The sequence below is a fragment of the Lepisma saccharinum genome, chromosome 16, assembly GCF_977018435.1.
Source record: "Lepisma saccharinum chromosome 16, izLepSacc3.1, whole genome shotgun sequence".
NCBI classification, from domain to species: Eukaryota; Metazoa; Arthropoda; class Insecta; order Zygentoma; family Lepismatidae; genus Lepisma; species Lepisma saccharinum.
In genome coordinates, this window is record NC_139244.1 from 64086996 (window position 1) to 64099334 (window position 12339).

Sequence of the window (12339 nt, forward strand, 5' to 3'; positions counted from 1 at the left end):
AACTGTTGCAGCATGGCACTCCAGTTTCAACTCTTGGCGAATCTTCGTTGTAGCCATGAAGGGATTGCCCTCGCTCATCTCAATGATGCCTGCATCTTCTTCCCTGGTTGCCTTCCACGGCCGGCCTTTGTTGGGTCTTCAATTCATTCCTTGGTCACCTTCTTCCTCGTAACACCGAATCCAACGCCTGACGCATGAATCGTCCACACCAAGGGTCGTAGCAATCTGTAGTGCAGCAGATCCGCCGCACAAGAACATGCGGACTATCTTCTCTCTTGTAAATTCCGAAAGTAAGGCATGATGAAATGATATCGTAAAGGAACATTCGGACCGAAGGGACATGCTGCACGTGGCACATGCCTCTTGAAAACACCTTATCATTGGTGCATGTAGAGTTTCACGCCCATTCCGGTGCAGAAAGTTTCATTTTATTGGTTCCGTTGCAAGTGGCATGCTCAAGGAATAGATACGAGTAAAACTGCTGCAGGATCTCGAACGAAGCACCCACCGGGGCTCGAATTAAAGCCAAAGCGTGGTGGCAAAAGGTAACCGTGAAGTTACTGCATCTGAGATTTACGTCAAGCAGGGCCTGCGTGGTGTGTGCAAAGAAACTCACGCTTGCTTTAGGAAATAAGGATACTATTGAATCAATGCAATATAAAAGAGTATATACCGTAAAATATACATTATTATTGACTCATGCATTCCCTGAAAAAAATGCATTGTTTTCTCGCACATTTCTGCCCGCAATGAATATAAATGTATAATCTATTAAATTAAGCAGGTGCATGCAGATTTAAAAATATTGATAAGATAATTCAATTGAATTGAATTGAATTGTTGTTTTTTAAGTCCACTTTGTGCACAGAAAGGCTAATTGGGACTGGACCTACAGTTTATAGTGGGTTCCGAACCACTATGTTCCTCCACCGGGTATCGAACCCGGGACCCCTTGATTAAAGGTGACGACTCTACGATTGCGCCATAGGGGAGGCCCTAGACCTCTTACGGAGATAATTCGTTCGGAGCAATAGAAATGCCCCATCAAAACAATTGGGGAATATTATTTTCAATGTGGATATTCTTCGGAAAATATGTTTCTAACAACAGTTTACCTAAATAGTGGGGACTTGGGGAGAGAGATAGGGACGTAGTTGGAAGAGAGAGAGAGAGAGGGAAAGCACACAATTTTCTGTTCAGTGCGAACCTTTGGGATTGCTTTTTCCTAGCGCACCAAAAACACAATACGTATAACCCAAATACAACCCAAACCTTCAATGGCAAAATTGTGAGTCAATCACTCAACTGGAATAAAAAGTACGGATTTAAATCTAGGCCAGAAGATAGTTATTGCGCTACCATGTGCCAAAGAAATCCACTTTGCCCGCGAGAATTGTCATGCCTGAGTGATATGTAGTTTACGTTAGTTGTGAGAGTTGCTTCAATTCCATTGCCTGCCAAGAATAATGATAGCGCTGAAAGCATAAAATACAGAAATGTGCATGTTTGGCGAGCTATGAGAAAAGCAGATCCTTGTGTTTTCTTTTCAAAATTTACTAATTTTATGTCAATTTTTACATATAGCCAATGGCGACAGAGGATGAATGATGCTTCAGGGAAATTGATGAAGATTGAAAAAACAACGAAAAAGAAAAACTCATTATCAGAGGCTAGGACCCAAGAACCCTGGCTACGCAGCATGTTATGATACTTAAATATATCACGGATTGCTGCTAAATCCATTCCTAGATATTTGTAATGAATGAACCCCCGCCCCCGCTACGAGAAAAAGAAAGACTATAGGATGTGAAACATTCACAATGTAATTGCATTGCTTTACATCGCTCTTGGCTGTATTCCAAATGTAGTAAGAGATCAGCGATAAGTTAGATTTTTTTTGTGGCAAGGTATAAGTGTATTTGAGCGCAAGGGCTACCTATTGCATCATTTATAAAGAGTTAACTTCGTCGTTACACTAGCACCAGGCACAAATGCATCAATTTCTATTTCGGTTATTTTACATCACTCTTCTGCCTCTTGAGTTAATCGCGATAATACGGATGAATTATCAATTTATAAAATTGTGGCGGGACAAACTCAGTGATACATTCATGCCTGACCAGAGTTTGAATCTGGAACATATGACCTCGCTTCGCTAGAAAGGCTGGCAGAAATGTATCGGAAAAGTGTAGGAGCACCAAGAACCGGTTTCACCCAGCACAGACAATGAAATCATTTACAGCGACTCGCTGTGGCAGTGTTGCTCGTCACCCCCTCCCCTCACTCGCAGATAGCATAGCCTTCTCAGCACGCACCTGCTGATGGAAGAGTGGAACCACAAGCACAACAACCTGCGCAGACCCACGACTCCTGTGCACCGTACTCCCGCGAGGAGGGGCGGGGGAGAGTGGACCATGCTTCCTTATGGCCCGAACTGAAGGGAAGAAGGGAGATCTGCGCGGGTACTTTTCGTCCCAAGGATTTTTTTCGTTTTGGTCGATCTATACTTTTCGTTTCAGGCATATTCCGACTGGAAGGTTTCTGGCACCCCTCCGCCCCCTCCCCTTCCCACCATGGTTAATAAAAGATACCCTTGCACTTTCAAAACCCTTATCGCAAGAAAAAGCTGGTATCAATTTTACACCACCATACAATAAGATTTACACGGGAAACATTTCCCAACATATTTTCTTGATTCGGACTAAGGGCAAATTAAAAATAGTCAAAGAATTAAATTACTGAAAATATGGAAAAGCGCGATACCAAAATCTGTAATGAGTGCGAAGGGAAAATCGAGAAAAGGAAAAAAAAAATTAAGTATAAAAGTATTCGAATAACCAGATTAAGAGAGAAAGTTATCACTGCTCGAACAATGCAAATGAGAAAAAAACGGGAATACGAATTGAAATATACGACAATCGGAAGTAGGCTGAAGGAAGCAAATTTTAATAATCGTGGAAAGAAAACATAATGAAAGGAGCGCTGGTTCGATTCGCGACGGAAGCTCATATTTGTTGTTCGAATCCCACTCTACACTTTATGTCCAGATGCATTTACACTTAAAATAAACTTCGTGGAACTTTTTCCAAATCAGATGTCGCCAAAAATTTAAAAACAAAAAGAATAACTCTGAAGGAAAAATGCCGAAAGCGTTATTGCAAAATGAAAAAAAAAATCTTCACATATTCGTTCGGAAGTGGTAAAAGAATAATAAAAAACTCAAGCATAAATGTTAATAACACTTGTTATTATTACCAGAGACATTCTCAAAATAAACTTCTTGTCCGTTAAAATCAAATCAAGAGGAAAGCAAGATCTTCACCCGGTCGCGTGAATCTGTGGCTAGATTCAAGAGTTGGAAACACTACGCTTCTCGCGAGCTGATATTCCTGGCGAAACTAGATGATATAAAATTCCGGGTTGCATAACAGTAAGGGGGGACGTTTCATTCGATTTTGAGTGTACTTACCAACTATATTGCGAGAGAAAATATTGTATTATAAAATTATGAAATTGTAAAATTATGAAATGTAAAACAAATGTAACTGGTGCATAGCTGAAAAGCTACAACCAATATATATATATATATATATATATATATATATATATATATATATATATATATATATATATATATATATATATATAAGTTGATGTGGCTCCTGGAAATTTCAGCCTAGTTGGTGTGTTAACGAAATGAACTTTCTAAAATTATTCATGTAAATGTTATCATAAGATTTAATGACCTAGGTTAGGGCCATTGTTCTAAGGGTACTTACAACAGCAAGACGATAGCTTAGTTTACTGACCGAGCATATACAAATATGCACTGGCGGCGATGGGGTTCCAAAACTGGGAGGGGGGGGGGCAAGTTGCCAAAACTAGGGGGGCAAGGACAGTTTACTTCCCCTTGGCCTTGGTACATAAGTTTCAGTATAATGCGGGGGTAAAAGTGGCAGAACGTGGCCGGAGAGTGCAACTGCCCTTCACGCCCCTCTAATAGCCACCACTGCAAATTTGTATACCCAAAAAACCTACTCTAGAAATGAAATCACAAATACGCCACTGAATGGGCACCCCCCCCCCCAAGTAAAAAGCTTAATTCGCACAGCGTACAGTCAACGAAGTTAGTAATAAGGTGCGTTTTGTACAGCGTATAATTGATACAATTGTAGGTTACTGGATTGTATCTTGTGCAAATATGCTGTATAAAGTGGTGTTGTGCAAATATGCTGTATAAAGTGGTGTGTATTCAAACACACGCAGATTGCACTCAAGGTGTGGATTTGATTTTGAAAGATATGCTCCGTATAATCCAACTTTATTTATTTAACATCTTCTTCTTTATTTTTGGCTCACACCGCGTATTTTTGCGATTTCTAGCGAAAGTTGCTGAGTTCAGGTACTACGTTCGAAACTGTTGTTGAATATCTTTCACTTTCTTCCAAGTACCATTGACTTATTGAGTGTTGTAGTCCATTCTGTTCTTATGATATTTAACATCAAATTGGCACTTACCAATTTATAACGAACTCCCTTTATGAAAAGAACAAAACACAATCTGTCACAATTGCAAAGGTCTTACAAACTGTATAGTCCAATTACATACTCAACGTCACAGACGATATAAAGAAACGAACTGCCGGAGTACTAAGTGAGGTGAGTGTACGTACAAACAAATAATTTTAAAGTTAGTACATGTAGGAAGCCATATTTTTTTCAGTGGGTGAGTAGCTTTCCAACCCTTTTTCTTATGAAGCAGCGAGCATGCTATAATCTAATAATTAACCTTTGCCATAGAGAAGGATGATTGGTTCCACTCCTACATAGTTGCCGAATGTTCCAAACCTTCCAGATATTAGAAAAACATAAGGAAATAATAATTTACCACCCTCTTGCCCCAAGCACTCGTTGTCATAATCACTTAACAGGAATTATCTTTTCTTGCTCCCAGAATTAAGGTAACTGGTTACAATATAATTCCAGGAATTGGAAAAACCAGTGTTGGCCTGGAATATTAACGTTAAGCATAAAAGGATTTTTCGCGTCCACTTCATTGCGATACAGGGCACGTACAGAACATATGTCAGAGCACACGAGAACTTCGTCTTTACACCTGCGCACAATAAATTTCATCGCGCCTTAGGTATAAATTCCGCTCACAATTGCTATATCAATGAATCATCACGCAACTTGTTTCTTAGATAAAATTGACGGAAGCGTGTAAGTCATCAAGAAGTTGTTTTGCGAATAACATAATTCCCTGTTGTTCAGATGAATGGTAACCCGAATCAAGGTCTGTAGTCGATGTACACCGTACTCATTCTGCTCAAATGCATATACATTCTAATTTCGTTTCGTTATTATTATTATTAATATAATTTGGCCATTATTGCAGTGAGCTTATTACTGTCAAATACATCTGATTTCACGTGATCGGGCACATAATGTCTAAAAGGCCAATTGATCAGAAATATGTGAAGATGTTGCTAAAAATTACAATAATTCAAGATTATGTGCTGAAGGTTCTAGTGACAAGTGTTCAGAGACAGTGGCGGCGATTGGGATAGATGAGGTTTAGCATAGTGAGGGGGCAAAAGTTGCAAAAAGTGGGGGGGGGGGACAACTGACCCCATAATCGCCGCCACTGTTCAGAGGTATAGAATATAGAAAACACTTTGGAGTGTTTTCGAGTAGACAGGTAGAACCCCTTACAGAATATTGCGGTCTTCAATGTACTCCCCCTTCCCATCGATTCATTTTTGTGTTCCATAGCAGTATTAAGAAAGTATTAAAAGCATGCAAACTGACAATTCATGAAAGCAATGTTAAGAAGAAAATAAAATAAAATAACATGCTATACTGTAGCCTATACAATGCTACTGTAGCCTTTTCTTTTAAATGCAATAATCAAAATACGCATTTCACATATTTTTATTTTACAAATACCTTGTGACTATATTGTAGCATGCCTCTTTTATGCAAATTATGAGTATAACCAGTGTCCGAATTCACGGGGGGATGCCGGGGATTCCCCCCACAAGAAAAATACCCCAGGATGAAGAAAATTATTCTTATCCCTGTCTGGGATGTTCTTATCCCACTCAAAGAAAATGGAACTGAAAGTATTTAACGTACCATTTCTTATAACTACAACTGAACAATCATTCGTGTTCATTAGTATTCCAAAAGTATGCAGCCTTGTGGATTAAAGGAGGACACTATTCTACAACTGACCAACCTCACCGAGTCAAAAGCAAGCTGTTTTCCACTTAAAGTTTCCGTGGCATAGTGCTGATATTTGACAGGTACAGTGGGATCCATGAGTATTATCGCGCAAATTGTCCATGACTATTTTCATTAATCCTTCTCTTACATCGTATGTGTTTTTAAGCGATGGATTTATATGTATGCTGGTGCATAAGTTGTCAACAGCTTGGTTTGAGTTTTCTTTTAATTCTTGAAGCTTTCATTGGGTCAAATAAAGTGCACGGACATCGTGATGGACAATTTGCACGGTAATACTCATGGATCCCACTGTACGAGTATTAAAGTGTTCACAATATTTGTAGTAAGGTCAGAACTTGGCAATAGAAATTTGGTCAAGTTTTCGGTGGTCGGTTTCGTATTTCGATAGGTCTTGTAGGAGTTTGGATTTACTTAGAATGTAAATGTACTAGGTGTTTCTAATATATGTGTAAATGTAAGATTTAATTACTTAGGTTAAAACCAATATTCGGTACCCTTGACCCTCTGTACCCTCTAGAGAAAGTGAAATATCTTGTATGATTTATGAAGATTTTGTTTTATGAACGTTTTCAGTTGATTTTAGCTCTCGGAAATGTGTTATTCTGAAATAAGTACGTCTGTTACCTTAGCATGTTACTTTACCGTGAAGCAGAACAGCCTCAAGGCTTCACGCAAGTGAATATAGCACCCAAAACGACTTTCTACAACAGATGCTATAATTTTACGTAGTTAGATTAGGATTGTTAGGTTTGGTACGGATAGTTATTTTCGGCGCGTTCTTTCGCTATTTTAGTGTACATAAAAACAGTTTTTACTAACAACTCCGAAATTGCATGTTTTAACTTACGTGGGATATTCCTTGGAATCAAATATCTCCGTTATTTGTGCTTTCCTAACACTGGAACCACTTTTTTTTTTTTAAAAAAAAGGTAAAGTGCTCCCCTGTGCATAGCACCACGCCATGAAGGCGTATAGGGGGTGTGGGGGTAACGCCCCACACTTTCTTGATCCGGTCGTGAGTGGGGGTGATGAGATCAGCATCACGCCCCTGACCGCCTTTAACCCCCAGGGTTTCCCCCAGGTACCCATGTTATTCGACGCTGGGTGGGTGCCGGGGCCGCTTCCATCGTTAGAAAAGTTCCCAGATTTGAACCGGCCGGGGATCGAACCCGGGACCTTTAGCATGGTAGTCAGACGCGTTACCGACTGAGCCACCGCGGCCTACTTTTACATTACATAAAACATTGAAATGTGTCGATTAAAAATCATCAACGTAATTGTCGAGGGGGTTCAGTGGGTAAACGACCACAAATATTCTAAGGTGCTTAGAACCCCAAGGCAAAAGTTTATTTTACAGACTGGTAACACATGTAAATTTGCATAACCCCCCCCCGCACAAAAAAAAACTTACCTCCCGAAATGAAATCACAATACGCCCTTGAATGGGCTTACCCCCAAAGCAAAAAGCTTAATTCGCACAGTGAGTGTATCATCATCTACCAAAAATGGATTTTTTTTTGCAGAAGTTAAATGATTTCATCTACGCGATCTACACTTAACGTTTCATGATACTTAGTGTATACTCTCTGAAAATTTTGGGACCACAGCACTGGCCGAAACCTGAAATTCGTAAGCACGTGATGTGCATCGTATCGCGTTGAAAGAGTACGTACTCGTGCGATGGGTAGAAGGTTTTTTCACCATGCAATTTGCCCATCAGAAAAACACGAAAAACCAGATCAGAGTTGTTACATAACGTTTCTCAACTTCGCTGTTTTTGCCAAAGGCGGGCTTCCCGTCCATGACGTGGATCCAACTGTTGTCACGGACAGACAAACTAGCGAACCAGTCCTTCCGACACCTCGGATAAACCCAGAAAGAAAAACTTTCGTACTCACCGACGTGAAGTAACAGCAGAAGCGCCGTTGCAGAACAGAGCATCCCTTCGCACCGTCTGCCTTCAGGCCCAAAGGCAGGTTCACTGCCTCGGACAGCGCGAGCAGACGCCGCCACGGCAAAAGCCCTGTCCCCATTGGTCGCCGCTCGGCCGGGAAGCCTCGCCATTGGCCGCAGCTTTTGTTTTTGTTGCGGGTCGCGGTGGGAAAGATCAGCGGAACTCGACCGATGTTAGTTGTTGATAAAATGTGTGTCAGCAGTTCTTTTCCGAACGCACATCTTAATCAGAGCAATTTGATAACACTCGGAAAGACGTCCGTGAACCTACCCCCTCCACAATAGAGCACTAACGTTTCTAATAATGCTATTTGTTAGTTAAATTGTTAAATATATTCATTTGAGGTCCAGGAGAGAAAATCAGCAAGAGTAGGCCTAAATGAGTTCTGGACCGTAAATAACATTTTTATTTGTAGAGTATTTCAATTCGGTCCGGAACCTTTTTTCCGGATCAATTTAAATACGGACCAGGAACCTTTTTCCCGGATCACTTTTAATACGGTCCAGGGACCTGTTTTCCGGATCAATTCAAATACGATCCATGTACCTTTTATCCGGATCAATTTTAATACGCTCGAGTAACATGTTTTCCGGATCAATTTAAATTCGCTTCATGAACCTTTTTTCCGGATCAATTTTAATACAGTCCAGGAACAGCTCTACCGGATTAATTTAAATACGATCCAGTAACATTTTTTCTGGAGCAATTTATATACGGTCCAGGAACCTTTTTCCCGGATTAGTATATATACGGTCAAAGTTCCGTATTGAAATGAAATGAAAGAATACACAACTTGGACCGAATTTAAATTGATTGATTGAATTGTTGTTTTAAGTCCACTTTATGCTCAGTAAGGCTAATCGGGACCAGACCTACAGTTTAAAGTGGGATCCGAACCACTGTGCCATGTTCCTCCACCGGGTATCGAACCCCTTGATTACAAGGCAACACTGCGCTATCCGGGAGGCCCGAATTTAAATTGTGCGAGAAAAAAAGGTTCCGATCCTGTTACGGAACCCAATAGAACCCATTAGAATTTATGGGTTCTTACACTTTTAACAACTCTGCTCTAAACTAAGAATCGTTTTGTTAGTCGGGGTGCGAAATCACTCGTCAGCAATTTTATCCTGAAAATTCCCCCACCAAACACTTCCGGAGCGAGATTTTTTGTTATAACAACAGGGATAAAAAATTAGTTTTGGCTTCAAATATACTTTACTAATGATAATATCGAAAAAGCACACAAAGAACGAGGAATAATGTCTGTCTCTCTGTTTGTGAGAGTGGTATGCATATCTCTCTCTCTCTCTCTCTCTCTCTCTCTCTCTCTCTCTCTCTCTCTCTCTCTCTCTCTCTCTCTCTCTCTCTCTCTCTTAACAGACACTACCCTACACCAATAATAATCTAAGCACAATAAAAGTAAAACAGGAATCCAAGATAAATATAATTACTAATTCTAACTTATTTATGTTAATAGAAATCAAAAACTTAACCAAAACTTATACATAATAAAACCATTTCAAATATTTTGTAACTTACAGACATCTTTAATCAGTTAGTAAAGGAATTAGTTTGCTACTTTATAAATATCTGATATACCTAATATAAAAGTAGCAAAATATATTTATTTTGATATTTTTAATAATATATATACAAATCCATTCAAATATATAGTAAGTTACTTTTATATTTAATAACCAGACGTCGGATTTTAGGTTTTTAACCTATTTTTTTTCTTTAAAGGTATATAAGAAATAATAAGTTATGTCAGCGTTTCGTTAAAACAATGCAACAACTAATGAAGTTTTATAGTGCCTAAAAAAAAACTATTTTGCTTGTTAGAACCTATTTTAGGTTTATGAGCTTAAATCAAGCCTATTTTTAGGTTTTGATATATTTTTCAAGGTTTTACAGGATGTTTATGTCACACAGAGTCATTTGCTTTGTTTGGTAACGAATAAATTCAAAGACGAACGTGTTTGAAACATACTGTCTGTCCATTTCCCTTCCTCCAAGTCCAAGTTGATTTTTCAAAGCTCGAAACAAAAAGCAAAATCTCTGGTGCCGCTGCTACCTGTACAATCCAAAGTGGTCTGATCTGCGTGGTCTTTCTCACTTTCGCGTCACTTTGGTGATTTGGGGCATTCACGCCTTGCAAACTAACATTTCGGCATTGAAGTTTGCACCTCTGACTATGTTCTTGTTGAAAGATTATTTTCAGAATATAAGATGATCCTCAGAGACAAAATTGAGTAGTTTGACTGTGGATAACATGAAAAGAGATTGTTGCCTAACTATACGGCGAAGAGATTTTTAATCCCAAATTTCCAATGGTAAGTTCTGCCATCGCCGTAGGGTTAGGTAACACACATAAAGTTATGCAAGACAGTGCGTATTTCAGGATATAGGTGTCCCATTTTCATTGCTGGTGACTATACCTAATCAGATTTTTCAGGAATTTTGAACTATTTTAAGTTTTTTGAACTTACGTCAGGATTTTAACGACCTATTTTAGGATTTTTCGAACCTATTTTAGGGTTTTTAGAGACTATTTTAGGAACCTAAAACCACACTTTTTTAGAACTAAAAAATCCGAGGTCTATTAATAACATAATAAATATGTGTATTATATAATAATTCATATCGCTATTTGCCTGTGTATGTGTAAATTTAGATCTTCCTTCTCACCAATCTTCAGTGATTTCCCACCCTGTCGCTAGTGCTTCCTTATGGCAACTGTAATACAAAAAAGTGGGGAATCTAAGTTGATGTTACCTTCCCAACATACAGCACTAACGTGACTAACAGTGAGATTCGTTATTGCTCTAAACTACTGCAAAACATTTCGTTAGCGCTTCATTAGAACAAGAGTAATTATAAGGAAGAAACAGTTGCTTCTTCGATTCCTTTCGATGACCATATCAGTGGTATTAATTTAGATTATTACACAAATAGGGCCCTTTTTTTATGTTTATATTTAGTCTCAGTCCAAATACAACTTGACGCTACCTTTAGAGAGTATCATATTCGAAATTTGTTTTTTTGGGAATATCCTGTGTGATCCAATTTGCCTTGCTATTTGTCTCGTCTCGAGTAAATGCTGTCTCATTCTCGAGTTTCGAGATAGAATATACAACATACAGAGCGTGACGCTACACACTCCTTTGCGGCATAAAAAAGACATGAAGGCAATCAAATTCTTTAAAAATGTGTGTGTCACCTCTTGTCGATGCTACGAACCCTCAAAAATGGTATTTTATCTTGAATGTGTACAAACACGCGGAACAGTTTCAAAGTTTCCAGTAATGAATTAAATTTAAAAGTGTGATAAACAGAATACAGGGTGCTTTAGAAGTTCTGCTCCAAAAGACACGTTATTAGTGCTGATAACGAAAAGATTGAAAAGGGGTAGCTAATATTTGTTGAAATTCTAATCGGTCTGACGAAACATATCTAATGTTACTCATTTTCAGTGATTGATTGATTGATTTGGTTTATTTTGCTTCGCTTTTCTGCCAGTTTTGGCTAATCGCGAAGATGAGGATAAGTGATGCTATGATGAAATTGATGAAGGGACACTCACAAAGAGCACCCATGCCCAGGCTCGGATTTGAACCCGGGACCCAGGCGTCGTAGCACAGAGGTCGGCTCATTTCCACTGACGGCAATAAGTTTATCTTCTCCCTTTGAAACTCTCTTGAAGCGTTCCTCTGAAGCTCTCTTCATCGCGATGCCCCAAAGTAAACATATCAAGTAACACAACTTTGTTGCACCCCTCGTCTTGATACAATCGTATAATAAAAATTTCAAGAAATTCAATTTTAGATGACATTCTGATTACTTTTGACACCAGCAATAATTTCTAAGGCATTTGCATACATATGCATTAGGATATAAGATTATTATTCTGAGGGTGTTGTATAACTGTAATATTTATTCATCGTTAGACAAGAAGAAATTTCAAGCTGTCTGTAATTAAGATGGAGAAATTAGTATGCCAATTAAAATTTCTACGCAGTCTCTTCACGGCGTGTGTCAAGGACAAGAGTCCTTCCTCCGGGCGACAGCAAGGCGTGAACCGAGAACCACACCTTATATCTTTGTAGGGAACAGACGTTGTGCAATCATTAAAAAAT

The 12339-nt window shown here is 39.0% G+C and overlaps 1 protein-coding gene across 1 annotated transcript in view; it reads right to left on the minus strand.

Moving 5' to 3' along the window:
* Window positions 1-8313, minus strand: part of LOC146000610 (uncharacterized) — a 148936-nt gene extending 140623 nt beyond the window's left edge. The window contains exon 1 of the mRNA XM_083138365.1: window positions 8148-8313. Within this exon, the coding sequence (XP_082994491.1) occupies window positions 8148-8313 (166 nt within the window). The remainder of the gene's footprint in view (window positions 1-8147) is intronic.
* Window positions 8314-12339: the final 4026 nt, after the last annotated feature.